Source organism: Agelaius phoeniceus, chromosome 18, assembly GCF_051311805.1.
Source record: "Agelaius phoeniceus isolate bAgePho1 chromosome 18, bAgePho1.hap1, whole genome shotgun sequence".
NCBI lineage: Eukaryota > Metazoa > Chordata > Aves > Passeriformes > Icteridae > Agelaius > Agelaius phoeniceus.
Window position 1 is genome coordinate 1920926 of NC_135282.1, and position 27774 is coordinate 1948699.

Sequence of the window (27774 nt, forward strand, 5' to 3'; positions counted from 1 at the left end):
TGTCCAGAGGCTGTACACGATCAAACATGCACCTAATTGCTCTGGAATTGTTAAAGGTCAAGGATATTATTGCAGAAGGTTCATTTAAAAAAAAAGAAAACAACATTCTGTAAGAGGTGCTGGTAGTTATTTCCTTTAAATCCTTAGATTTGGGGTTTGAGGGGAAAAATTATTAAATGATGTCTTAAAGCTGAATAAAGAAGTTGGTATTGAATGTTCTAATGTCTTACAGATGCTGTGGGGTTTTGGGGTTTTATTTTAAATTTAACAATGGGACTTGGAGTGGCTCCAGCACCATAAAGAATAGTCTGTTTAATTAAGGGTTTAAGCTGGAAGAGCGTGTGTAGTGTGATGCCATTTTAAAGTTTCAGCAGGGTTTTGTAGTTGCTATTCCTCATCTTGCATCATCCATCCCTGTGTCTGGGGTCATGGTGGGGCTGGGTGTTCCTTACCCAGAGAACAGAGGCTGGTCTGTGTAAGAGCAGGAAGGTTTCTCCAGATGTTTTAGCCCTGGCTTCACTATTTTCTCTTTCTTGTGACTCCTGATGCCCACTTAAGGTGCTGTCTTTGCAGGTACATGGTATGTTACCAGGAAAACCAGCTTTGGTTTTCCCTAATAGCTTGGGGTTTTTCTTCAAGCTGGGGAGAGTCATGTTCTTAGCTGTCATCTTGGTAACAGCAAATTGGGATGGAGGTTTTGGGGAAAGGGGCAGGAGACTGGGATCAAATGCAGCCTGCTCAGGGAGGTGTGCTGAGACACACTGAGGTTTCACTGGAATAGAGGAGCGAGAGATAGAGCTGTGTCTGTGCCATTCAGAGCAGGGCTAAGTCCCATCCCCATGGAAGTTCTTAGGGTACTCTGTGCCTCATTCACCTGTAACCTACTGGGGTGAAACCCAGAGAATTTACCATTAAAAAGAGACTAAATTATTCTCACCTACAAAACACAAATGTTCCAGTCATATGACAGAGTCCTCATTAGAAAAATACAACATTAAGAGAATTAAAATTAGCAGCTCTTAACTTCAGCCCGTTCAGAGCTCATGAGATTCAAGTAGATGCTCCACGACAGGTCTGGTTTTCTCTCCTCTCCTGTGTGGCTCTGCTTGGCTTTCTGGTAGCATAACGTGTATTTAATTATCAGCAGCAACAGCTGCTGCTCTTGGCCATCTTGCACACTTTGGTATAGGAACCAGCATCTGCCAGGGTGTGCTGCATCCTGGGTTGTGCTGAGATGATTGCTTGACTTTTTTTTTTTTTGTACTGAGGGAATTAGGCTCTTCTGTGGCATTAGGAATTGTAGCCTTGTATCAAAGGCTGAGCAGCTGCGAGCTTGACATGTACCAAGGAACCTTTATGGTTTGCATTTAGTCTCTCCTGGTATGTTTATTCCCATAAAATAATTAATTGAACTCGAGCTCCAAGCAGTGTTATCACCTCTACACATTAGAAAATCATAATCATGCTCTGCAACTTAATGAGATTTAGAAAGAAATGTTCTTTTTTTTGTTTGGCTTCTGGTTTTGAGTGTTAAAGACTCCCAGGGGTCGTGCATTCCAGTCTTTCCTGGAGCTCAGGGGGCAGTGGGCTGCTCTGTGCAGAGGGCTGGCCATGGAGAGCCACCAGTGCAGAGCAGCAGCCTTTGGGTTTCCCAGCATTCTTGCCAGAAATGGAGCTGGATTGTGAACACTGGCAACACTGTTTTGAGAACTGAGCATTGGGAATGGAGTTAACTCTGTTTTTTTGTGGTGGCCTTGGCTCTGCTGTTCTTCAGTTTTCCCTTTAATTTCTATTGTTTTCTTTACTTATTTGCTAACTTGCAAAATTCAGCAAATTGCAGAGGATCTCCCAGCCGTTGGGGTGAGTTTTCCTCAGGGCATGGCACTCACTGAGCTCATGCTCAGAGGTGTAAATGCAGCTGGGACCTGCTGGCCTTAGGGTGGTCAGGGTCTGTGCCAGGGTGTGGAGGTGGTGGGGTCATCCTGGACAGAGTGTGTGGGTAGTCAGGGTAATTATTAACTTCCCATGATCTTGGGGGTTGCTCTGTGTGTGTGTTAGCTGCTCATTTCAGTAGGATTTGGTTGAAACACAATCATAAGTCTCCTTAACTTCATCAGTCTTCCTATACCACTGACATTAATGATGGCTTGAGTGTCTGTTCCTCTTCTGTTTGAGTTTTGCTGCTGTTTCTCAGTCTTGCCAGGCTGTGTTACTGCTTTTAACTTGTTCAGCTTCAGAACAAGCCCCAGCTGTATGGGCAGTTTGCCCTACACTGCCCCAGGGGCACAGGGCATTTTGAGTGCAGCTGGTTCTCCAGGACATCCCTGCCATGCTGTCCCAAAAGGACACATGACTTCTCCCAGCATTTGATGAGGGAGGATTTGTGAAGCATCTTGCTTCCCTGCAGCTCTGCATATCACACCCAGAGCCCCACCAGCCTGCTCACAGCTCGCCCAGGAGGGCAGTGACAGAACCACATGCACAAAGTGTTATTTTGTGGTCTGTTTTCTCTCAGGCCAGGTAAGCTGGAGGAGAACCTCGCACGCAGCTCGCTGGAGGCAGCGAGCAGAGCAAATGTACCTGCTGAGTAACAGACTGAAATAACCCCAGAAGAGCCCAGATGGGGTTGTGGCACTTACTGCAGATGCTGTGTCTGTGACAAATCAACAAATCCAGTAGATGGGAAACGGTTCCTGCGTGCTGTCCCTGGGAAGAGGAGCATCCCCTGCTCCACTGCCCCGTGACCCTGGACCGTCTGGGCAATTCCTGCTGGGGGTGCAGGAAGGAAACGGTTAAAGGAGGAGAGGTTGTCAAGTTGGGTTAGCCATCAGATAGCTAATATTTTAGAGGTTTTTCAGAGCTAAGCTATAAAAAGGCCGTAGCAGTATTTCAACTCGCCCATTGTCTGCTGGAAGCCAGCCAGCGTTGCCATGCCGACGAGGAATTATTACTTGCTGCCAGAGCTGGAGGAAAAGCTCATACTTTTGGCTTCAAAACAGGAGGGGTGGACTTATGTAATCCACTGTGTTTATAGGCTGAGACTGGCAGGAGCATTGAGAAATAATTACAGGCTTTCCATTTCATTTCCAGATTGGTTTTAAGGCTGTGTGGCCTCGCTTTATTTATTTATTTTGAAGTTAAGAGAGTGGCTGCTAAAGATGCAGGAGGTGATGTGGGGATGCTGCTAGGTAAGTACCCCCCACTTCCCTCCCCCGCCTGGCTGGGAGGCTTTTGTTTTGGTGGCATTTTGTGTGGAGAACTAAACTAGGCCACAGCAGAAAGAAGTTGCTTTGAAAATCTGGGACTTGGCCCGGCGACACAGAAGCGGCGGCGTTCAGTGCTGGAGGCTGAGCACACTCCTGTGCTCGCCTGGGTGCTTGCTGCTGGAGGTGAAGTGCAAGGTTTTGTGAGCCCCTGCTGCTTTCTGAGGTGATTTTTTTTTTCCCTTCCAGCCCTCCTTGGTGGGGAGCGTGTAATTTTATGGGGAGGGTAGCAACAAGGGAAAAGGAGAGAAAAAGTTTGGAAATTATTTTTTTTGCCCGTACGCTTTGGTCTCGCGTGTCGGCTGGAGAGGGGATTTGTCAGTGGGATCAAAGTAGTTTTGCTGATGTTTTGTGCTTTTGAGAGGTGGATTGCAAAGTTCAGCCTGTAATTAATGTGGGTTTGTTCGTCCTGGAGCAGTCAGCAGATGATGCTGTAGTTTGGGTTTGCCTGGAAAGCGGCGCTCGGTGTGTTTTGACTTGGGTCAGGCCGGTAGGAGTTTGCAGCTGCTGCTCTGGTGCTGCTGTCACATACAGGGAGTTACTACTGGAGAACTCTCCTGCAGAACTTTGAGAGTGGGTGGTTCTGCTGGTTCTGAGGGTCGTGGTCCTGTAGTCCTGGGGGAGACACTTCTGGTGGGGTGGGGGTTCCAGGGGAGATGGTGAGATGGGGCTTTAGGGATGCTGCGGGTGGGACAGGAGGGCTGTGCTGGGACAGTCAGAGCTGGGCTGAGCTGTGCTGCTCCTCATCATGCTCAGTTCTCCTTCAGTGAATGAGAATCTTGCAGCTGTGACTTTCTAAATCTCTTTAACATTGGGTGTAAAGCTCCAAAGAGTGAACTAAGCCTGTTTTTGGAGGGGATGAAGGAGAATGCTTTGATATGCTGCAAACTTGCTGCAGAGGTTTCAAAGGTGTATGGAATCTGCAGTGTGCTGTAATATTTAAGTTTTCTTTCATTGCACAGCATCCTACTAAGCAGTTACCTTCTCAGTCCATGCTAATCTGCCTTCTTGCCACTGTTGTGTGGTGTGTACAGATCAAAAATCCCAACTGCTGTGCCAGACTGCTCTTGAGAGTGGACTCCAGTGTTGACCAGCACTTGTGACTTAGAGATCTTGCACTTCTTAGGGCAGCTGCAGTCCCATATGAGCATATTTGGGCTCTGTCTTGAAACACAGTCCCTCAGTGGAACTGATGTACACAACAGCTTGTTGAATGCACACTGCAGAAATAAGCTGCTTTTTCCACAGTTTCCCACAGTTATGGGTAAGAACTTGGGAGAGTGGTGACATGCTTTCCCTGGGGAAATGTCCCTTGAAACAGCAGGTTTGCCTGCTGTTATCAGAGACACATGGGTGTGTTACACAAAATAATTCAATCATTTAATGATCCATAATACTGCTCTAACTCCTACCACAGATGCTGTTGGATTCAATGCAAGTTGGATTTGTTACTGCAGGGGTTTTTGGGGTTTTTTCCTTTCTCTGGGATTCATGCCAAGATGAACTGTATGTTCTGTTCGTAAGAGCTATGAGTAATGTATGTGTGAATCTATAACATAAGTAATACGAGTATATAAAATGTGTGAGTGTGCAGGATCTGTGTGTCCTGTGTCTGCAGAGCACCGCACACATGCTCCGTGTGCGTTCTGAAATGGGGTGTGATACATGTCTGGGCAAAATTAATGACATGCCTTGGAGTTCCTGCTCGCTGCAGAGCCCTGTCTGATGGCCTCATCACAGAGAGCTGAGCTGAAATCCCAGTCACAGCTATGGTTTGGCTGCTTAATTGTCCTTTTGGAGGAGTTACAAATTCGAGAGAGCTGGAAGTCCCTCCCTGTGCCTTAACGGAAGCCAGCCTTAACAGAGAGGGGAGGGATGCTTGCTCCATAGCCTGATGTGCTCTGTGGGGTTGGTGGATCAGTGAGGTGTCTGGGGGTTTGTTCCTTGGAGCAGGGGGTGCAGGGAGTGCTGGGGGTCCCTCTCTGCATCCCCCCAGGTGGGTGCTACTCCAGGAGCTGCTGTATGAGTGATGCACTCCAAGGCAGGCCTGCTGCTTTTAGTAGGATTTTTTTTTTTCAGATGAATAAAATGGGCTTTCGCTCATAAATTATTTTTCTTATGTGAAAAATGAGAAGGTGGCAGGTAGCCAATTTCCCCGCCTCCCTCTTCCCAGCTCCGATGAGGTCATTGCCTCTTAAAGTTTATACCACGCACTGTGAGACATGGCTGGAGGAGCAAGAAGGCAACAAATGATTCTCTGAGAGCCGGTGGGAGCGATGGCCGCCCGCCCCTGAAGTGTTAGTCAGCCGTAAGTGATACCTGGGCAGGCACAGTGGGGAGGGGGGCCTGGTGCAGATGCTGGGAAAACCTCGCAGGATCAGATTTGTGCGGGAGGGAGTGCCCTGGTCACTCCCCAGCCCTGCCATGCTCCCGGTACCCGGCACAGCGGGATCTGGGCTGCTTTGGGTGCAGATCCACGGGGTGGTCGTGCTGTTTGCTGGGCTGCCAGGTGGAAGGAGACCAGGCATGTGCTTTGGTGTGATGGCATCAGCAGCAGTCCTGGCATTCCTTGTCTGAGCTTGCTCTTGTGTCCATTTACTTTTCCTCGGGAATTTCCTCAGTGCTGTTTTTGCAGCGGGGTTGCGAAAGTTCATGACCCAATGAAGGATCTCTCCAAGACCTTTGTGTCCCTGGCTGAGTGGCTGCCTGGAGAAGCTGTTTTTCTTTTCCCTTGAACTCCATGCTGAGCTGTGTGTGGATTCCTGAGCTATTGTTTTCTCCTTGTCTGTGCCCCCCACCATCCCATGGTGGAAGCGATAGGGAAACAGGACTGCCCAGAGCAGGAGGTGGAACCTGGGGCTTTCCTACACCCTGAGCCCAGGAGGGTGGGTCTGGAGAGCTGTACCCTCCTCCCCACAGCCTCCACTGGGCTACCTGGGGACAGTGGCCTGCATTGTCTGTTGTTCTCAGGTGCAGCATTGGCCTGAAACCACTATTCCATAGGTGCCATTATTGATTATTGAAATGTCAGAGCTTTTTACTGCCTGGTGCCTTTGCTGTGGCTCTGATTTTGGCTGGAGTACATTCTGGGGTGGTCAGGGAGAGGACTCTTGATGTGTCTCTTACTGTTTCACAGCCCTGTCATTGCTCTGTGGAGGTGTGATGGGCTCGAGAAGTACAGGTGGAAGTTAGGGAGGGAGGGGTCCTACATAGTACTGGGCTTTTAGGCACAAACTTAATAAAACCCAACCTGTATTAAAATTGCTCTTTCATTGCAGCTTTTCTGTTCCCTGGAGATCATTGAAGTGTCCTGTTACTTCCAGCTGCTCTTGTGCTGCTGCACCCCAGTGATATCTTCTGTTCACCAATTCTTTGTCTTTTTGCTTCTCCTTAGCAGCCTCGTGGATTTTTTTTTTTCTCTGTCGACACAATACAATCACTCCTTGTTAGCCTATCTTGCTCTTTCCTCTTTCAAGGAAGGGAAGGAGCAGGGGAACCAGATCTGATAATTCCAGTGAGTAGAACTGTTCCCCTGAGCCCTTTATAAAGAAATAAAAAGGCTCTCCTTCTCTCTGCTTCTCTTTGAGTACAAGCACTTTACCCTCTTGGATTCCCTGCAGGCTCCTCATACTGCTAAAATTGAAACATCAAGATGTCTGAGGCAGCAGGAATTACCATCAGTGTTTTGACACCTGGAGGTACAATTTCTATTAGCTTTTATATAAAAACAACACCAGTTTTGCCAACAGAGTTCTTGTTAAATAATGCATGAAGACCCCACTCCTGACAGTAGGTATTTTTCTTTCACTTCCCTGGACTCTTGGAATATGGCTTAATTTTTGTGACCACTGGGGAAAACAATATGCACTCTCACACATGGAAATATGTATGTGGACACACACATGCTTAACTCCCAGGCAGAGAGTCAATTACCCCATTTGCTAATTAATGAGGGGAGATGGGGGAAAGCAATTTGAGCTTGGTCTGCTAAGCAGGCTTGGGTCATTGTTTTATTTTTTGGGAGCAGCAGAGCACAGTCCTCCTGAGAGCTTTGATGGCAAATAAGACTGTTTGTGTGTGATCTGGGAGGGTGTGCCTGCTCCCAGACAGGGATGAGCACAGGGGTCATCAGGAACAGAAATGGGAAACTTGTGGGTTTGCCTGGATGATGCTTGGCGTGGAGCATATGCTATGTGCTCACTTTTGGGGGAAATGAAGTACAACAGAAGGGCACAGCATGTGGATGTGACTGCTAATAGTGAGAATCAAAGTACAGTTTTGACATTTCTAACCTAATAAGTGGCGCTGCGTGCGAGAGCCTGCTTATTTTCCTTTTTCACCATGAGATGCTTTGACAGAGGAGTAAAGTCCCATTTTGACATTTCTGTCATTTTAACTAAAGAGAGAGATTACAGTAAATTGGATTAAGTGAAAATCTTCTTCAGATGTTTGTGGTTTGGGCTGATTTATGGATAGATGTCATTTGAACGTCATTCTGCATTTTTTAAGCATCTGCTTGATGGTTTCTTTAATGCTGTTTCTGCAAATAGTCCACGCAGAGGAGGGAAGGCTGAGCAAGCAGCAGCACCCCGTGACAGAGCTAATGCTGGTGTGTGGCATGGGGACAGCCAAACAGTGTCCTTCTCACGCTCCTGGATCACAGTGCCAGACTCTCTAACGGGTGCTTGCCTCTCATTTGAGTTCCTGTTATTAAACTTCGTTATCTTCTGCTGAAAGTCATTTAAATAGGCTTTCAAAAGTATTTTTCCCACCCTGGAGAGAGATGGTTGAGCACACACATTCCTTGTCGTGCTCTTGGCCAATCTGGGGTTTCCTGTTGCCCCCTGAGCAGCGGTGACGTTCTTCTGGTTATGCTCACGCAGAGCCCTCACTCACCGTGCCTGTGACTTCTCCAGAAACCAAAATACTCTCCTGAACGTGTGCTGGCTCACTGACATGAGCAACAGCATGTGAAAATACTTTGTCCATGCACGGATATTTCCAAAAGATAGTGTTGAAAGTTCTTCCATTAAACTTACAACCTGAGACTTCTGAAATTTATACGTCCTTCGTGGCTTCCTCCACCTAAGCTATTTAGACGCTGCTGGTGCCATTTGGAAAGCTGCATAATCTCTTGTGGGTGATGATGTAATCAGCACTGTAATCAAATCTGCCAATGATGTCATTGCTGGAGTGGTCCAGTGTTCCCTGGTGCAGTGATTAGTGGGATGGGATTGAAGTGTCAGTGCAGTTGGGGATGGGCAGTGGGATGTCCCCACCCTGGGAGATGGGGGGCAGTTGGGGATGGGCAGTGGGATGTCCCCATCCCAGGAGGTGTGGGGCAGTTGGGGATGGGCAGTGGGATGTCCCCACCCTGGGAGATGGGGGGCAGTTGGGGATGGGCAGTGGGATGTCCCCATCCCAGGAAGTTTGGGGCAGTTGGGGATGGGCAGTGGGATGTCCCCATCCTGGGAAGTTTGGGGCAGTTGGGGATGGGCAGTGGGATGTCCCCATCCCAGGAAGTTTGGGGCAGGTGGGGATGGGCAGTGGGATGTCCCCATCCTGGGAAGTTTGGGGCAGTTGGGGATGGGCAGTGGGATGTCCCCATCCCAGGAAGTTTGGGGCAGGTGGGGATGGGCAGTGGGATGTCCCCATCCCGGGAGGTGTGGGGCAGTTGGGGATGGGCAGTGGGATGTCCCCATCCCGGGAGGTGTGGGGCAGTTGGGGATGGGCAGTGGGATGTCCCCACCCTGGGAGGTGTGGGGCAGTTGGGGATGGGCAGTGGGATGTCCCCACCCTGGGAGGTGTGGGGCAGTTGGGGATGGGCAGTGGGATGTCCCCATCCTGGGAGATGGGGGGCAGTTGGGGATGGGCAGTGGGATGTCCGCATCCTGGGAGGTTTGGGGCAGTTGTTGGCCAGCACTGATCCTGGAGCTGCCTCTGTTACACACCATGCTCTGCACTGGGGCTGGGGGTGAGACTGTAAAAATTGTCTTAATTCTCTCAAAGGATGTCTTAGACTGTGTCTGTATTTATTTTTACTGTCCTGGGGCAGGAGGGCACTGCCTATATGTAAGAAAGGTGCCATCAGAAGCAGAATGTAACAAATCCCAGCTTCTTGGGGTGAGTCACCTGCTGATGCTTCACCTCTTCCCTCCCAGCTGAGCCCCTGGTTTGAGTTGCAGGGTCTCAGCACTGCCAGAGTTTTCTCGTGTGGTGTTTTCTTTTCTGCCTCTCTGCCCACCTCGGTTCTTTGCAGCATCCTTGCAGTTAAAAGACAAGATTTTGCCTTTTGCCATGCGAGCATTTTGTGTCAAAGGGCAATTCTTTGGACGTTTTCTATGTTATTTTTCATGATACCATTATTAGTAGAAGATCACACTAGTGAGGGAAGATAAATTTGTAATCCTGCTTAATGGCTGATCTTATCCAGCTGAGTAACTCTCATTGCATAAGGGACAGTGACCTGAAATCTTTTTAAACCATTGGACAGGATGCCTTTCCCTTCTCTACTTAGCACACATGGGTGTGATACGGACTTTAAATGGTTTAAAGTTTAACTGTTTTACTTTGAAATTTGAATACCTGCTGATAGCTAACCTTTGGGTTGGTGTGCCAGAGAGAACAGCGGTGCTGCAGGGTGTGAGTGACTTTAATGTATCACTCTGTGTTAAACTGCATCTCTTGCTCTTTGGGATTGCTAAACAGCATTTACAGAAGTTACCTGGCATGAATTACAGGAGGATCAAACAGAAGAGCTTGATCACAACCCTTCTCAGGCAGGTTGATGAGAGGGGCTGGGGTGGGAGCTCTGAGGATGCTCTGGCACTGGGGAGAGCTCTGCTCCATCCCTCTCCATGCCACAGAGAGGGTGGGAGGGGTGTTGGCACTGCTCCTTCGTTTGCCAAAGGTGATGTCCTGGTGAATGCCACTAGGGAAGGAAGAGGGTTTTTCCTCTCAGATCTGGGTGAATCAGTGCTGCCTGTGATGGATTCTCACTGCGACAGGCTCTAAATGGGAACTCCCAGGGGAAATTAGCCTGCAGTTTTTGCCTTTATTAAATATTCTCCAGTGCCATCCCAAAGGACAGTTTTTTAGTGCTCTGCAGTGTTTCATCTGTATTTTTAACATCACCTACATGGAATGTGGCAATATATGGTCTATATTTACATTAAAGCTTATGCAAAATAGTTAAGAAATGATAGATTGCATGTTCTGTTCTTCAGATCTGTAACATGATGGGGTCCTGAACGTAGGTGTGGGAATCTCAGCTGGAGATATTGCAGATTATTACAAAGTCCAATAGCTTACTTAGAGTTAGGGCTTATAATGATTGATTTAGCCATTTATTCAAACACCTATTTAATGATTGATTAAGCCTTTATAAACTATTTGCAACTTTTAAAATGGGACCTGATGTATTGTAGCTCCATTAGCGTCTAGCTAATAAAATAGGCTGCGGACCTGTAACACCGATTTTGTTGACAGAAATTATATTTCATGTGCTGAAGTATTAAGCACATTGTTACAGTGTGTTCAAGGCACAGAAGTACAATGTGCTGCCTCGCTTCTGTCCTTCCAGCAGCTCTGACAGAGCTCTTTGCTGGCTTGGAGCAGACCCTGGTGGTGCTGGTGACTGTTCACTCACATCCCAGCTGACCTGGCTGCTGCTAGAGCAGGTGGGCTCCTGCACTTTCTTTCCCCTGTGGCCCTGTCTGATCTAGGCTGAGGGAGATAAAAGTTGTAAAGGGATCAGGGTGGTTTGTTTGGAGCCATGGGATGCCAAACTGGAATTTCACTGAAGAGGCTGAGTTGGAGTGGCAGAGCAGGAAGGTTGCTTTGAAAGAGGAGAGGTGCAGGCAAAGCTCTGCATCCTGCTCCATGTCCAGAAATGTGCTGTCTTCTGAGTTTTACTAGAATCTCAGGATGGCTGGGGTTTGAAAGGACCTTCAAGATCATCTTAGTTACCTTTATTTAACCAAGTACCAGAACCTAGAGGTAAATTCTGTACACAAGATTATAGAAGACAGGCTTTTTCAAATCTGACTTCTTTGTCTGTGTATAAAAGCATTTTTTTCCATGAACTGCTCAACTTTCCATTTGCTTGAGCTGTACAGAGCTGGCAGCTGGGATGAGCTGTGTAATGGGATATCTGAATTGCAGCAGGAAACCAGCTCCAGTTGAAGCAGACCTGATTTAAAAGCAAATTCAGTGAAACCAGTACAAACTCCTGCTTGGAGAAATTAAAACTGCTTTATGTCCAATGGATGGCACTTGTGCTCAGGTCAGTAACTGCTGCTGAGGGATCCTCAAGTGGACAAGGAGCAGAACCTCTCAAGTGCAGGTTGAGCAAGGCACATCCCTGATGCTCTGCCCTTCTCACAGGGCTGTGGGAGGAAGGTGAAGCTTGGCAAGGGCTGACTTTTCCTTGGTCCCCACTCCTGCCTAGTGGTGACTTTGTGCTCACATGGTTAAAGGATCTTGGTGAGTGGTGTATGTTTGGATGGTAGTGCTGTCATTTTCCTTGGCAGTCTGAGCTTGTAGGACTTGGAAATATTTAGGCAAGGCTGATGATGTAAATGAGCACATGGGGACGTGGGAATGGTCCTGCCCTGTGGGTGGCTGATGTAAAAACAAAACTGGGAAGCCTTTTCCAGGCTTGGGCTGTGGAGCAGGGAGGTGGTTTTGTGGAAGGCTGCAATTAATATTTCTCTTTCCATGTTGTTAAACAGTTCAGCATTCATGTCTTTACCTCTAGCATCTGTCTGCAAGATTTGTGTGTTTGTTTCTGGAGATTTCCTACTCCTTAGCAATCAGGCATGCTGTAGGAAATGGGGGGAGAAGGGGTGGGCTCCAGTGGCCTGAGCCCATTGTTCAGTTCCCAGCCAGCTGTGCTGCAGCTGTTTGCAGTGCAGGGACCACAGTGGCTGGAACAGAGGGGGATTCCCAGAGCTTACCCCTGGGCTGGGCAGGAGTGACAGAGGAGGGTGCAGGTCCCTGTCTGCCTCTGCCCCTCCACAGGGATGTGTGTGGGTGTTGTGTGCAGTGCCGGGTGCTGCTCTGGGACATGGTGATAGGATGAGGAAAATTAAGGTTTATTTACTCTGTGTAACTGCTCTAATGTTTTCTTCCCTTGATTTTTCTGTCTCTGTAAAGTTTATCACTTTAACCCAGGGATAAGAAATAAACTGTGGGGGACACTAATGAATTGCAAGAGGGGAAACAGCAAATTCCCCTTTGGGGAAGAGTTTACTGTTCAAGCCTTGACCTTGTTAAAACTTGTTAACTCAATAAAAGTTTGAGTATTTAAAGACAAGCGACTTCTTCCTGCCTTGAGGGGCATAATTAAGTCATTCCACACCCCTTAAACCAGAGCTGTGGGAGGAGGACTAAGGAGCTCCCTATCCTGCCTGCCTAAGTCAGTCAACAGCCTTGCACCTGGGTCATCTCTGTCCTGCAAGGCAGCGCTCCTGAGCTGTGTGGGACTCAGTCTGGCAGTGGTTGTGTGGGAAACCTGCTGTTTCCCCACTGCTGGCAGGATAGCATTGCTCCTTCTGAAGGGCAGGCAGTTCTTCCATTGGTTGAAATTGTGGTCAAGTGTTTTGTATTATAGCAGACTGAGTTTCCTGGGTAAAGCATGCAACAGAGCTTCACAATGTGTGTGTGCTGTGTTCATCCATAAAAATTCCTGTACAACTTAAAAGCTGGAGAGTTACCCAAATACAGAAACTTGCTGTTTTTCCAGTTTGAAGTGGCATGTCTGTGCCTACTGAGCTGTAATCAGTACCCAGTGGTGTGAATTGTTCTGGAATTGCAGCTCCAAAGATGGACAAATAAGGACTTGGCCATGCCAGAGGCCCCAGGAGCACACACACACTGCCCAGCTGTGCAGAGGAATAAGTCCTGATGTGACTGCTTTACACCTGGGCTGCTGTGATGGCCTCTTGGCTATTTAAAAAGCATTTGGCTTCATTTTTTCTTTTTTTTTTTTGGTTGGATTTGTGTTCCTTGGGTGGGCTCAGGGGCTTTGCAGGAGCAGTGGGAAGGGCTGTGTGCTGTGGTACCACAGCTATTTTCAGTGAAATCCACCATCACTGGCTTCTCCCAGTAAGCAGCAGGGCTGTTGAAAGCAGCTGTCTCATGAGCAGCTCAACTGCCCAAGTCGTGGAGATTTGGGGGCAATAATTGTCTTAGCTCTCCCTGTGTAAGCTGCCTTGTTTCAGCTTGATACCACAGGAAACTCATTGCCTCAGCAGAGACAATTTTGGATGCCATGTCTTTTCTTGCTGTGCATGATGAGTGTTCATCTTAGTTTAAATCTGAGGCCTTCATCAAGGTTATTAGCTCAATGCATGGAAGTACTGGGAAGCATCCTTAAGTACCTCCCAGATGGACTCTGGAAAGATTATTATGCCATAATTTGTTTCTATAGCTCCACAAAAGCAGTATTTGACCTTGAGGCTGTGGCTCTCCTATTTCCTGTGCTGGCATTCCCAGTGCCCTTGTCCAGAGCAGCTTGGTGTGAGTTCAGTGAGTCAGGGACAGAGCTGCTGTGCTGCCCACATCGGGATTGCTTTGTGTCACACGCTTCCCTCGTGGATTTCTTTGTTTCTCTTACAGGCTGAAGGGTTGGAGGGTGAGGAGCCCTTTGGAACCTTGGCCCCAGGACAGGTGGAGGGGGACAGGAGGTACCTGTTTGTGCCTGTGCAGTGGCAACAGCAAATTGGGCCAGTGACTCACTTTAGGAATAGCATGGCATTGGCAGCTCAGGGGGTTTTTAGAGTAGTTATTAATTATTATTACTAAATAGCTTTGAGTTCAGCAATTGCTAAACAGGATGGACTGATAGCCCAGGGACTGGGCATTTTGCCAGCACACAAGGCAAAAGTCTCCCCTCCCTGCCATGTGACAGGGCAGGGAGAGCAGTTTGCTGACCCCAGCGCTCATTGCTTCTCCCTGCAGCAGCAGACTCTGCAAGATATCTCATCTGTGCAGCATGAATTACAGTCACCTTTCAAGGACTCCTGCAAACTGAGTCCTCAGGCTCCCAGAAACCTGTAAATGACAAGCTGGAAACCATTGCCCCAAGGCCAGGAGAGGTAAAAGACAAAGGGTCTGAGCAGGCTGCAGTTGGACAAATGTCCTGATGGACAGGGCAGGACTCCTGGACTGCTGGGGAGTGACTGACAGCTTTGGACAGTGTGTTGTGAGCAGGACTGGGCTTGGCAGGGAAGCAGTGAAATCCTGATTGCCCACTTGCATGAGTGCAGTTATTAAACACATCAGGAATCCCCAGCTGTTCTGTAAGCCTGTCTCTAGAAGCATAGCCCAAAGCCTGGCTCCTGCAAAGTGCTGTCTGCCTTAGAGTGAAGCTGGAGGGAGCTGGAGCTGTGCAAGCCTTTCCTTCTTTTCAGGGTAAGACTCCTCTGTGGATTCAGAGCAGGCTTGCTGCAGTCCAGGCCTCTTGCTGCAGTGGGCTGTGGTTTATGTAGGGGGTATTTGACAAGGGGATGGAGGTGGAGGTGATGATCTCCTGCTCCCCTTCCCTCACAGCAAATTGCCCTCATTGTATGCAAACATTGGAATTTTTTGGTGCCTCTAGAGAGACTTTGACTTTCTGTCTAGAAGCTATTAATTACCTAGACAAGAAAAGCAGAATATAGCCAATTAATGGCTGCTACTGCTTGGACCTGTCTGACTGTGAACTAATGAGCAGCTCCTTTCTCTGGGCCACCAGCGAGCCAGAACTTCTCATCAGTGTTCCTGGGGAGAAATGAAAGCAGCAGCAATATGCAGCAACAAATAGCTGGAATTCACTTATTAACCTGGGCTGAAAATTGACTCTATCTGCTAGTAATTACCTGGAGGATGTTAGGAGGAAGGCCCAGGGGAGGGTTCAGAGCTGGTATTTGACAGACCATCACAAGTGGCTGAGGTAGCATTACCTCAGTTCCCATCTGGATTCTGGGGTGCAGGGCTGTGCTGGGTGTGTGGAACAACTGCAGTGAAAACCAAGAGTGAAATGGGTTAGTTTAAAACAGCTCTGCTCCCAAAAGACCCCTTCCTTTAGTGATATTTTATGGCACAGTTGCATTGCATCTCATATATTTTTGAGTACCTTGGTTTACAGGTCATTTAATTTATTTGCAGGCTTCGTTTCGGTTCCCTAGGGTAATTCTGTTCCTTTGCATGTGTCTTCCTAGGGAGGCATTAAATTGTGCAGTTTGTCACAATAGTTCAGCTTTTATGCTGGCAGTTGGTGCTCTTCAAAGATCCTCGTGTGAAGTTTAGACTCCTGAATCATTAGAGGATCATGAAAGAAAAGGAATAATTTAGAAGGCAAAGATGTTTTGTCGCCTTTGAAAGCTGGGAACGTGCGAAAGGAGAAAATGTTTAGTGGTACAATCTTCCTCAAAGAACTTATCTTAGGAACTCCAGAAAATGAATTTCCCTTCTTTATTCAGGATGTAAATAACTGAAAATGTCACTCCTGAGCTGAGTAATTTGTTCAACAAAAGGATCTGGAGGAGATGACTCCCCTCGCTTTCATGAATGTGCCCAAGACATCAGAGGACCTGTCTCTTTAGCAACATGAACTGAAGGGTTTGAAAATCAAATGAGCAGCGTGTTCTGTGCAAAATATATAAATAAATCTCGCAGGTGCTTTGTAATCTGCCTTGCATTTTAAAAGCCTTGTTTGTCTGGGTAGCCTGGGCTCTGGGTTAGCTCCTGGGAGCAGCGAGTGGACACAGTGGTGATGTGTTGTTACAGTGATGGTTGTTAATGTGCTGTTCAATGCACTTGGGAGTGGGGCTGAAATTCCCTTATGCTTACACAGTATCATTGTCAGCAAGGAATTGCGTGGAGTTTTTTGATTTAAACTTGCTGGTGTGTGTTTATTCAACGGAGATTAGAACTGCGTAGCAATTCCAGCATTTAAGTCCATGTTTAATGTAAGATGGTGTACAGTGTGAGCAGGGAAAAGAGAGAAATGGGGTCTGGAAGTGGGGAGAGAAGGAGCTTTGCCCTGGAACGGGCTGTGTGCACTTGCACCGTGGTTAAAACTGCCCGGATCCCATCCCAGGTGGATGTGGCAGCACAGGGTGAATATTGCAGCATGCCAGGCTGCCAGACAGGGGTTGGGCAGGAGGAAGAGGATTTGATTCGTTCCTTTGCACAGCTCACCTTGCCCCAGCAGATGTGCCTTTTAGTTTCAACTCCTGCATTTCTGTATCTGGGACTTTGGGATGGGCTTCCACCACAACATGGGGCATGGGACCCATTTTCAGCTGTTTTTCCATCCCTGGGGCTGTACCAGTCAGTTCTGTTAATGTGCTTTGGCTGTCCTGCACTGGTTTTCTTATCTGTCTCCTTTTTGGCATCTGATTGTCACTCCTTTCCTTTCCTTCTCCACTCCCCTGCCCTGTTTCCCTTTGCAGTCCCAGTGCCCGGGTGGTTTCATGTTTGGGTTTTTTTTTAATTTCCTCTCCAGGCGTTTCCATTTGTCTTTGCAGATCATCTTCAACAAAGGCCTTGCATGGTCTAATTTGTTTTCTATTTCCAGCCCAGCCTTAAAATAACTCCTTTGTTCCATGAATGGCCTGTGCATGGATCCAAATCCCACCTCCCCCCCCCCCTTTTTTTTTTAACTTTTTTTTTTACTTCTTTTTTTTTTTTTTTTTTTAGTGTGGATTCCTGTTTCACTGTTCTTTGTCACTATCTTTAATTACTGCAAGTGTCCCTTTGGGGCATGTGGGTTGCGTGTGGCCGTGTGCGTGCTGGCTGTCCCTGCTTCCCTTGGAGCAGCTTGGGAATGGGTTTGCAGGGCTGTGGGTGCCTTGGCACAGGAGCAAGGATGCTGTTGCATAACAGGAGCAGCTCTGCCATTGTGTCCCTGCTGACAGGCTGGCTGCTCAAAGAGCCATGCCTTGTCTGTGTGGTTTACCAGTCTCAACAGCAAAATCGGGAGGTGCTTGTGTTCTTCAGATTGATTCCAAGGGGGGAATCCAGCAATGGGAGTTGGGAGACTAAAGGAAAAGAGGCACATTAGGACTGGATTTGAAAAGCAAAGACTCAGATTGGCCATGTTGATGCTGACCTGAAGCTGGAGCCATGGCCACACTGGCACTTGGTGTGTGGCTTGTGCATTTTAATAAGACAATGTCCCTGCAGCTGGGGAGTGACGGCCAAGTGCTCCTGCAAGGAGAAATGTGTCAGTCTTGTTCTTCTAAGCACATAAAGGTCCCTCTGGGAGCCATCACAAGGTCACTTGCAGCCCCTCTGCTGAGGGCTGGGATGTGTTTAAAGTGTGTGAAATCTCCTGCAAGTGCTCCCCTGACGAGGAGGAGTGCTGGGGCAGGTGTGCAGGTGTCTCATCAGATTCTCCTGCTGTGGGCTGGGGTCTGAGCAAGGGCTGTCAGGGACAGGAATCACAGTGCACAGTCAGCATGTCCTTTCCAGAAGCATCAGGCTGGGAGCAGCTGGCCTGGCAAACCTGCTTTTCAAACACTACTGGGAATGGGGCTGGCAAAATCCAGCACTCTGACCTTGCTCCGTGCGGTGCCAAGATCTGTACACAAATGCTGGCAAAGGTTATCTTGGGGCAGAGCTAAACATGGGTCCCATGCCCAAAATAGCTTGGAAAGATTGAAAAGGAGAAATGCAAGTGGCAAATCCTGCTTTGTGGCTTTGGGCAGTGATAGGAGCAGGGCAGAGAAGTCATCTTTCATCAGGGCTTGGAACCGGTTCTGTGTGGAGCCGTCCCGTGGTTGGGAGAGCTGATGCAGCCTGATTGCAAACCAGCATGGGAGACTTCAGCTCCTGAGCTTCTGTCACCCCCTCCATGGCCTCAGGGACCAGTTGTACCTTCTTACAAGGGTAACACCCTGCTCTGAGCAGCTCTGTGGTGGTTCTGCAAGGTCCCTTCTTCCCCCACATCTGCTGCCATGATTGCTTGTGCTCCGCACTGTTGGTCAGGCAAGGAAAAATCTAGTTCAGAAGTCAGCTGGACAAAAGAGAAGAGGGAGGAGAGCTCTGCCAGTGGGTGAGCTGGGGAATGGGACAAAGGCTGTTCTGGGTACTGATGTTGGAGGAGCTGCAGGGTCTGACCATCATGTGCAGGGTGCTGCCAGTCTGGCTTGACTTCTGTACTCCTCCAAAGCAAGGAGAATGTTTTAGGATCACATGCAGGTACAAGCCTTGATCCCTGGGGTTGAAATAACCTCTCCTTCATGCCACAGAGCTCAGGATGTGCCTGATTTTTCCTGTTGACCCCATGCTGCAATGTTAATGTAAAACCTCTGTGCTCTGCTGTGATTGAACTGTGGATTCCCGGGCTGCAGACATTGACATTGTTATCTTTGTTGTTCTGAATAGAGCCCTAAATTTGTGGCAGACAGCCTGCTTTCCTCTTGAAAGGACTTCATAGATACAGTACAGACAAATATTTGTGTATAATGTCAACTGTCTTCCAAGAAAATTTCATGCACATATTGATTAGACAAATCCATTAACGTCACGTTGTGGTGCATTTCTTAGGAGCAGCTCTCTACCCATTTTCATCACATCTAAATTATTTCTGCTTCCACTAGTCCTTTAAAGCAAGAGTGAGTAAATCTCTTAGCTGCTTTTCAGGTCTGGTTTTGATCTGGAGCTGCAGTCAGTGGGGTGGAGGCTGACAAGCAGTGCACTCTGCTGGGCCACACATAGCTGGGTGCTGGGGATTTTAGGCACCATGGTTGGTTGGGCTCCTGGAGGTGGATGTTACAGCTTGGTATTAATTAAGCATCATTACAAAGGTCTCCTTAACTTTTTGAAAATACACGAGTTGACTGGAGGATATGTACCTTTTATTTCTTCTTTGAGGAGGAAAATTGTCGTGTATTTAGCATTTGATTAAAGATGACTTTGTTGTTTTTTCCAAAAACTGCATCATTTAATGTAATTAAATACGAGCTTTGTTGTCAATACTCTTCAGTTAAATGCACTGGTGTGTGCCAACAGTATTTCTCTTATTTGCCATGTCTGCATGGTGTAGTGATACTAGTTTTTGCCTTTCAATAAGGGGTATGGCAGGCATTTTGTGGGCTCCTCTTAACGTCTTCTGTAGATCACCCATGGTCCGTAGACCACAAGTTGAGTAACATTACTCTGGGCTTAGGAAACAAAATATTCTGTTAATCTTATTTCAGCATGTCCTTGGTTTAAAAAAAAAAAAAAGTGTGTTTTGAACTTGAGCCATGTGTTTTCGTTGGGATCTTTAAAACTCCTCTGAGAACAGAAGAACCAGTATTTTCTGTGAGCTGGGAGTGTCTTGTTGTTCTCACCTTTCAGATGGATGACCTCAGGCCCAGGGTAATTACAGCCACTGGCCCACATTTGTGTTGCACCAGTCAAGCCAGGGACCTCACCTGGGAATCCTGCTCTCCCTGAGGAGTCCAGAGCAAATCAGGAAGGTTGTTTCTAACTTTGAAGAGCAACAAGTGTGATGGATGATGTTAATTAATTTTTTTTTTTTTTCCAGCTGGATTTAATTGCAAACCCCTTACATTTTAGAGCTGCAGGGTTTTAGCAGGATCCTGCCTGTATCAGTGTAGGCTTTGCTGAGGGGCCAGGCTGGAGCTGTACAGCCCCCTGTGCCCAGGTGCTGTGGGCTGGGAAGCCAGAGGTGGCTGCAGGGTGTTGTGGACTCCTCTGTGCCCCTCTTTTGGATGTGCATGTGCTTGGCCTGGTGCTGTGCTCCCCATCAGCACAGGCTGGGGACACTGCTGGCAGCTGGCTGGCTGGGGCAGAGCTCCTTGGCATGTGGGCCAGCCTGCAGCAACTTGCTGTGGCTTGGAGTGTGATTTTGTGGTGTGAATTAGGAGAACAGGTGGTGGGGAAACAATTTCAGATGGTAAATGGCACGTGAAGAGGAGAAACAGGAGAGCAGGGTGGCGGCAGGGGAAAGATTGGGGGAGTTTTGAAGGCTTTAGCAGTGGGGTGGAATCCTGTGAGTATAAACAGCTACAGGAGGTTCCATAGGCACTCACCTCCTCCACAGGTTCACGTTGTAGCCCTGATTCTGGTTGTGGTGATAACCTCCAGCTTTCTCCTGTTCCTAATCAGAGACCATAAATCTCCTGGTACCTAGTGCTGTAATGGCTAATGCAGGTCTGTGGGTAAAACAGTCTCAGATGGAGACTCTGACTGGGGGGAGAAATACCTTTCCTGTGAGACAATGTCTGTTCTTCATCAAAATCAGTTGAGAAAGTAAGAACTAAACAGTTTGATTTTAAAGATTTAAAGAGCCTGGCCCCACTCTCTCTCTCTTCCTTCCATTAATCTGTTCCTATTGTTTGTGTTCCTCTCTTGAAAATAATTAATAGAGTTTTGGAGGAGGAGGCACCCTGGTGTCTTCTGCTGGGAATAGGTGGCCTGGTGGCGTCCCAGCTGCACCCAGAGAAGGGCACCAGTGCATGTCCTGCAGGATGTGCTCCCACTTTACTCCCCAGTGGGAGCCCCCATAACGTTTTTGCCTGCTGGGCTGGGCACACGGAGTGTAAAAATGAGACCTGAGCTGTGATCTCAGGCATCTGTGGAGCTGCCCCAGTGTTTTGGTGACCTTGTTTGGCTCCAGCCCAGTCTTGCTGTGGTAGAAACATGCAGGGCTTGTGCTGGGACCTTGCTGGTGACCTGCTGTTGGCAGATGTGGGAATGCATGGGCAGTGCTTCTCTCCTGCCTGCAAGGACCATGTGATTTTTACTTTTGTCTTCCCGGGGCTTCTAACGAGAAGCCTCAATAGAGGCAGAGGTGGTTTGCTGCCCTTGTTAAGGAAAAATCCTTTTGTGCTGCTGCAAGCTTGTGATTAATGCAGGGCACAGCTCACAGACGCTGTGCCTTGGTGCAGGAGGGTTTTGTTGGCCCCTGTGTTTCATCCTGTGTCTCTATTCCTCTAGCAGACAGTTAACTTTTTTTAGTTGCACAGACCAAGGCAAAAAAGCTTTTAAAGTGTTTTTAGAGCTCGACACCATGTGGCTTTGCACCTGGTGCTGTGTTTTAAGCTGAACTGCTGATCTGAAGAGTTAGAGAAAAAAATCATCCTATTTCTTTTACTGTAGACAGCTGCCTCAGCATGGTCAGGTCTACCTGCTGTGCTTCCAGGAAGCCTTGGCTTGCTGAAAGCTGCCATGGACTCTGGGTTGGAGTGTCTCTGTGTGTGTGTGTATATATTTTTACATGTGCTAATTAACTTGTAGGTGGCTGTAAGCCAAGATGTCTGAGTTTGAATCTGTTATTGGGAAAGTACCTTAAATTACTGCAGATCCCACTGAGCTTTCAGAGCCCCTGAGAGCCCCGTGCACATGTCCTTGGCAGCTGCAGGGAGGGCTTGCCCCTAGAGCTGGGCTGCAGGAGGGCTGGGAGGGTGCTGGTGTCTCCCTGCATGGTGAGCATGGCTGGTTTTTGGGACCATGTGCTCCTGGCACAGCCCCCAGCTTGGGGTGGGAATGGGTGAGCAAAATCCCATCCAGTCGGAAGCACAAGGGGAAGTGGGACAGTCATACTGGAAGTATAAATACGCCTGTTCTGGGTATCTCTGAATTCCCCCGTGTGCACAGGGGCTTTCCTGCCCGGGCTGGATTGCACTGAGCGCGCCAAGCTCTTGCAGGGGAGGCTGTCTCCTCTGGGATGGGGCTCAGGCTGCTCCCAGGCCACCGCTGCTTCCCTGGGCTGGCAGGTAAGGTGCCCTGGGGCTCAGCAGGGATACGTGGATCCAGAAATGGGGGGAATCCCAGCTCTTGTGCAGGGAGTAAGGGAAAGCAGGAGGGACCTGGTTGTCCCTTTGCACCCTGCCTGGAGAGCTAAACCTTGTCTTTTTCCATTTTTCACTTGTAAAATACCTTATTCAGAGAGACTCACCTGACCCCCATCAGCAGCGTGGTGATGTCTTTGTGTGTCTGTCATCCTTGGGCTTCATGGGGATTTGCTGAGATGATGATTTCTGTAAGATTTGACCTCTGGGTGGGAGGGCTGCCTTGCCCTGGCTGCCTGTGGTGCCTGGCTGCCAGGGACAGTTGCTTGGTTTGGTTTATTTCTGGCTGCGAGGTGCGTGGCTGCTGGCAAAGCAGAGAGGCAGCCCTGTGCCTGCCTGCAGCAGATAGCGAGGGGTTTATCAGCACGGGCTCATCTGTGGTCTCGCAGGAGGGAAAAGAAATAGAAAAAGAAAAGCTTCCTCTTTCTTTTTTCTTATTTTTTTCCCCCAGCTTTCCCACCCCCTTTCTGGTTTTTGTGCATGCCAACTGCAGTTTCAGTTGAAATTGCGTTGGCTGGGGCTGGCTGTGCTCCCCATGCGCAGAGACCACAAGTGTGGGGACAGGCTCCTGGGAGCACTGGAAGTTTCCTTTGCTGTTCCTGGTGTGCTGCTGGAAGAGTTTGATACTGCCAAAAACCTCGCAGAGATCCATATATAACACATACCTGCGCTGGGGAGGAGCTGTGTGAGCGTGCACAGCCCTGGCTGGGATGGGGAATGGGTCTCAGGGAGCTGATCCCTGCTTGGGATCAGTCCTGATAACATCCCCTGACCCGGGCAGGCAGCAGAGGCAATTTATGCTTTGTTAACTAGCTGCTAATTTGAGAATAATAGTTAATGCACCTCACACTGACAGCCATGAAGGGCAGCATTTAGACCTTTGTCACTTTTTCATTGTAATCTAGACAAAAACCAGGAGGCTTAAAATCATCGCCAAACAAACAGTGTGAAATATCTACAAAAATCAGTAACTTGTAAATCTCCCCTTGGGGCCAAGAGGCACCTTCCCACTTTGTTGGTTTTCCTGATTTTGTTGCAGCTGCTAAAGGAATTGCAGCAGGTGGTGGAGGAGTGAACGTGTGGGTGACAGGGTGTTTGTGAAAATACCCTCGGGGCTGTGCCGTGTTCTCCGGCACTCTGGCCCTTTCAGAAGGGGTTGATCCAGGTGGCACTAAAGGTGTGGGACATGCTTCAGTGCTGGGTTTTATTGTAGCTTCATGGATGGACACAGCTGCAGGCGAGGTCAGTGTCTGGTGTCCCTCCTGCCATTGGATCAGGGCTTAGCTCAGAGGGCTGCAGAAGTGGCCACAGCTTGGAAAGAAGAGCACTGACATGTGAGAGTGTGGAGGTTGAAAGGGATGGGCTGGGGAGGGACCTTGTGCCTTTTCGGGCCTTGTGTTGAAATGCCAAAACTCTAGACTGTGTTTTTGGAGACTGAGTCACCCTGCAAAAAAATACCCATCTCCAAGAGACTTAGAGCTCAACAGGACCCAAAGAAATAGCTGGCAGTTCGGCTTCCTGGTCCTGCTGGGGGTGGGTGAAGGCTTTCTGGGGAAATCAGGTGGGATAAATTTGGGGAAATCTTACATTTGGACTTCCTGTGATAGGAGTAATCTACAGAAGAAACTTAGCAGTGGGGTTTGCCAAATGGGGAACGGGGCTGCTGGGGAATTGTGAGGGCAGTGAGGTTTTGGTGGCAGCCCAAGCCCTGACGCTCGGTTGTCTCACAGGACTGCGGCTGACTGAATTTTAACCTGCTGCTTTCCCGCTTCCTTCCAGCTCTTGCACGACGTGGGAAGCGCGCACACGATGAAGAGGAGCTCTTTGCTGTCCTAATCCTTGGCCGGTGATTTGGAGGCAGCCTGGCGCTTTGGCCATGTCAGGCTCCACGCAGCCCGTGACGCAGAGCTGGCGCGCGGCTGAGCCGCGCTACGCCCCGCACGCCATGTCCTACCCGGTGCAGATCGCCCGGCCGCACGCGGTAAGGACGCTGCCACATCTCCTGAAAAATCCCTTTGCCCAGGATTTTAATCCTGGGGAGCTGAGAAGCCTGGGAGAAAAAGGAAAACAGTTTTATCTCATTTGCTTCTCCTGTGTTTTGCTCCTTTGGAATGTGTTTGGAGGTTGTTTATCCAACAGGTGATTGTTTCGCTGGGTTTCTGGTGAGTTGTTTTGACTCAATGGCCAGCCAGTGCTGAGCTGTATCAGGACTCTGGAGACAGTCACGAGTTTTCATTATTATCTTTTTAGCCTTCTGTAAGTATCCTTTCTGTATTCTTTAGTATAGTATAGTTTATTCTTTAATATAATATAGTATCATAAAATAATAAATTAGCCTTCTGAGAAATGGAGTCAGATTCATCGCTCCTTCCTTCATTGGGGCACCCCACAAATACAATAGGCCACGGCTTTCCTTCCCCAGCCCCTGGCAGGGTGGGAGCCCATGTGGGCATCCCCCTGATGCTGGGAGCCCATGGGGTGTCCCCGGGGCTGGGGCAGCGGTTCAGCCACGCCGCTCTGGGATGCGGCTGTTACAGAGAAATCAGACAATTTCCGTGCCTGTGGTACAGGATTTCATTGTTCCTCTCTCATGGGATCTTCTTTTGTTTCTCCATATGGTGCTCTCAGTTTTTCTCTCCCTTTCCAGCCTTTTCCGAAGCACTTGCTGTGGTGGTGTTCATGGGCTCTGGCTCATCATTTCTGAGCACCTGTGTCTGTTTGTCCTCCTGGCTAGAGCACCCTTGGTTGGGTGCACCCAGCCTGAGGGCAAAGGGGAAGGTTTGACCATCCTTGCGGAGCAGGCGCATGTGCCCTCCAGCCCTTTCTGCCGTGGCCTTTCCTTGGCACTGAATCACAAGGGAAGGACCATCTTCTACGTGTGGGCTCACTGCTTCCCAGTGAGCCCAGTCCTTGTTCCTCACACCCGCAGGAGAGCTCTCCTGCTTCCCAGGCAAACTGCTGAGAGTGAACCTGCCTCCTGCCCTCTGTTAGCAGGCCTGCCTCTCTTTATGCAGCTCTCCTGGTGAGCAAGAAGATAACTGAGCTGCTGAGCTTTCCATTTTATCCTTCCCTCTCTTTTCCCCCCCTTAGTCTTGACCTGTAATCTTTTCTCTTCTTGGATGAAGGCATAAGCTGGAGATGATCTTTTTTTTTTGGCTCTGCCTTGTTAAATGTACCAGAACCCACAGAGGTTAATTCACCTGGATCCAGCCTCTCCTTTCTGTGCTGTCTCACTCATGCCTGGGTTTGCTCATCCTGGACGGGTGAATGTTTTCAGTTTAAGCCCTTAACTGAGGAAACTCTTCTTAGTGGAACAGCTTTAGTCAGCTCAGGCTGCTTAAAGGAATCTTATTAGGTGCTGGAGTATGGCTCACCCTTCCAAGAGTCTTTGTAGCTGCTTCTTGGTGGATCACAGTGAGGTGGAAGGTCCCTGAAACGCAAGGCAGGCAGGAGATCTTGTCTGGGGGTTAGGTTTGACAGTCACAGCTACTGAATGGTCAAATTCAGTCTGTGCTGGTTTTAGTGTTTGACTTGAGAGCCTGGAAACCCATGAAATGCCAGTGAAGGGCTGAAATTCCCTCATTTGCCCTCTTTGCCTGGCTTCAGCAGAGTGGCACAAGGAGCAGACCTGGAGATTGGAAAGGCTTTGAAATAGAAACGTTAAGGAGGGCGCGGGACGAGCTCTTGGCTGCGTTTGCTGGCTCATCTACATCGCTCGGGGCCTGCGTGCTGCTGCACAAAGGAGCTTTTCATCCTGGCTATGAGACACGCTGACCTGGTTCGATTTTATGGGAGCTTTGCTTCCATCGCTGTGAGCGTGTTTGTTTGGGGGCTGGAACATAACCAAGAGCATTTGTCTCAAAAAGAAAATCCCAGTTCTCCTTTTTATAAGACACCCGAGCGGGAGGAGGATGCGACCAGGTGAGCACGGTCTGCAAGTGTTGCAAGACTGTGGTTTAAAAGCAAACCAAAGGAACCTCCATCTGCACTGTGGAGGCAGATTTTAAAAAGAGTGTGAATGGGTCCTCTTTGGGGTGCTGAGCCCTCGTCTCCTGCAAAATCCCAACTGCTTCCCCTTAGTGCTGCAACAGCAGGATGAGCAGGGCACTTGTTTGCAGTGGGCTGGAAATGGGGGTTTCTGCAGCCTGCAGTGAACACTGGTTCTGTTCTGTTGTATTAATGTTGGAAGAAGCTGCTGGCATTCACTTCTAGAAGCTATTTTTACAGGCACATGTAATCACTCGGAGTTATGTGATACCTTTTGGGTGTCTGGATGCAGGAGAGGTCCGAGCTGAGATTTTTTTTTTTTTTGGATGGAAAGCCAGAAGATGGCAAGCCTCTGCTCCTGTGGGCAGAAGCGTGCCAGCCCCACACAAAGGGACGCACCTTGCCTGTGCTGGGAGGGCAGGCAGTGTTTGTGGGAGCGTGTCCCTGCATGATCTGCCCCGCCGCTCTCAGCTGTTCACAAACACGTGGCTCTCGCTCGGCGGCGCCGTGAGCTGGAGCCTGGCCATGGCTCTGGGGCTGGAGCTGATCTCTGGTGGGATTGCTTGGGAGAGGAGAGCCCAGTTCCTTTGAAGTTGCTGCGCTGTTTAATATTAAAAGTCAGCGGTATTTGCTTGCATGTCTTGGCCAGGTCAGTTTTGTCATGGGATGTGTTTGCACAGTGAGGGCTTGTTTGGAAGAAACCAAGAGAGGCCAAAACCAACCCGACACTAACATGTCTTGCATCTAATTAAATTCTCGTTCTGGTTTGTTGCGTTCCAAGACATCCTTTCCTGAGAACTGGGAATTCGTCAGCTCAGGGATCCTTATCCTGGTGCTGGAAACGCCCTGGGTCACCTCCTGGGCGCGTGTGCAGGGCTGAGCACAGCAGGGCTGCAAATGCTATTATAATATAAATAAATAATCACAGCTCAACTGTGACGGTCGCACCCAGGGAAATGCGGCGCGGCAGGAATGCTGAGCTCAGAAATGAGCCGTGACATTATTTTAGGCTTGGAGACACTTTATGAAAAGTGATTTAAAGGATTGCAGCTGTTTGATTTCACAGATGAGGCAAGTGAGAGGAGATGTTGTGAAGGGGCAGGAGGCAGTGGAAGCAGGCTGAGGGATTTTTCTTCTCCCATCGCGTAAAGCCTAAGGGAATATCCAACAAAATGGGGAAAAAAAAGTGTATTTCAAGTAAACAAACAGAAATATGCTTTGTACACATGGGCATCTCCTCCCAGCAGCATGTTCCACGAGCTACTGCTGAGTTTGGAGCTGGCAGAGAAGACCAGTACTGGTTGAGTGAGGATGTTTGTTGTCTGGTTTCACTCTTGGTTGCCAGCTTTGGGCAGGGCTGTGAACCCGTGGGTCTGACCCAGACTGAGCTCTCTCCAATGGCTGACGCAGCAAACGGGTGCTTTCACAGGGTAAGCAACACACTCAGGTGTCTTCCTCCTCTTCCTCCTCACTGGGAGATACCTGGTCCCAATAGCTGTTGGGAAGGCTGGGTGTGATGTGAAAAGGGTGCAAAATTTTATAATAACCCTGAATTTAATTCTGTCTTAGTAGACAATGACTTGCAAAAAGCTTTGACAAGTCAACATGCTTTAAACGGGAAGAAGGAAGCTTAGTGAAAAGGTTCTGGTTTGTTTGACTTTCTTGAGGTAAAACTAAAACCTCCAATAATCAGCAGTTTCTTCTTAAGGGCACAGAGTGGTTCTTGGCCAAAG

At 48.7% G+C, this 27774-nt stretch overlaps 1 protein-coding gene across 9 annotated transcripts in view; it reads left to right on the plus strand.

Annotated features, from left to right (window-relative positions):
- Nucleotides 1-27774, plus strand: part of NCOR2 (nuclear receptor corepressor 2) — a 228250-nt gene that overhangs the window by 47266 nt on the left and 153210 nt on the right. For 7 of the 9 annotated variants that reach the window (XM_077188048.1, XM_077188054.1, XM_077188053.1 and 4 more), the window contains exon 2: nt 23834-24035. In XM_077188048.1, coding sequence (XP_077044163.1) covers nt 23931-24035 — 105 coding nt within the window. In that variant the 5' untranslated portion in view covers nt 23834-23930. Of the gene's footprint in view, nt 1-3071; nt 3189-3318; nt 3430-23833; nt 24036-27774 lie in introns of those variants that run through there. The other 2 variants (XM_077188045.1, XM_077188046.1) reach the window with 2 other exon arrangements.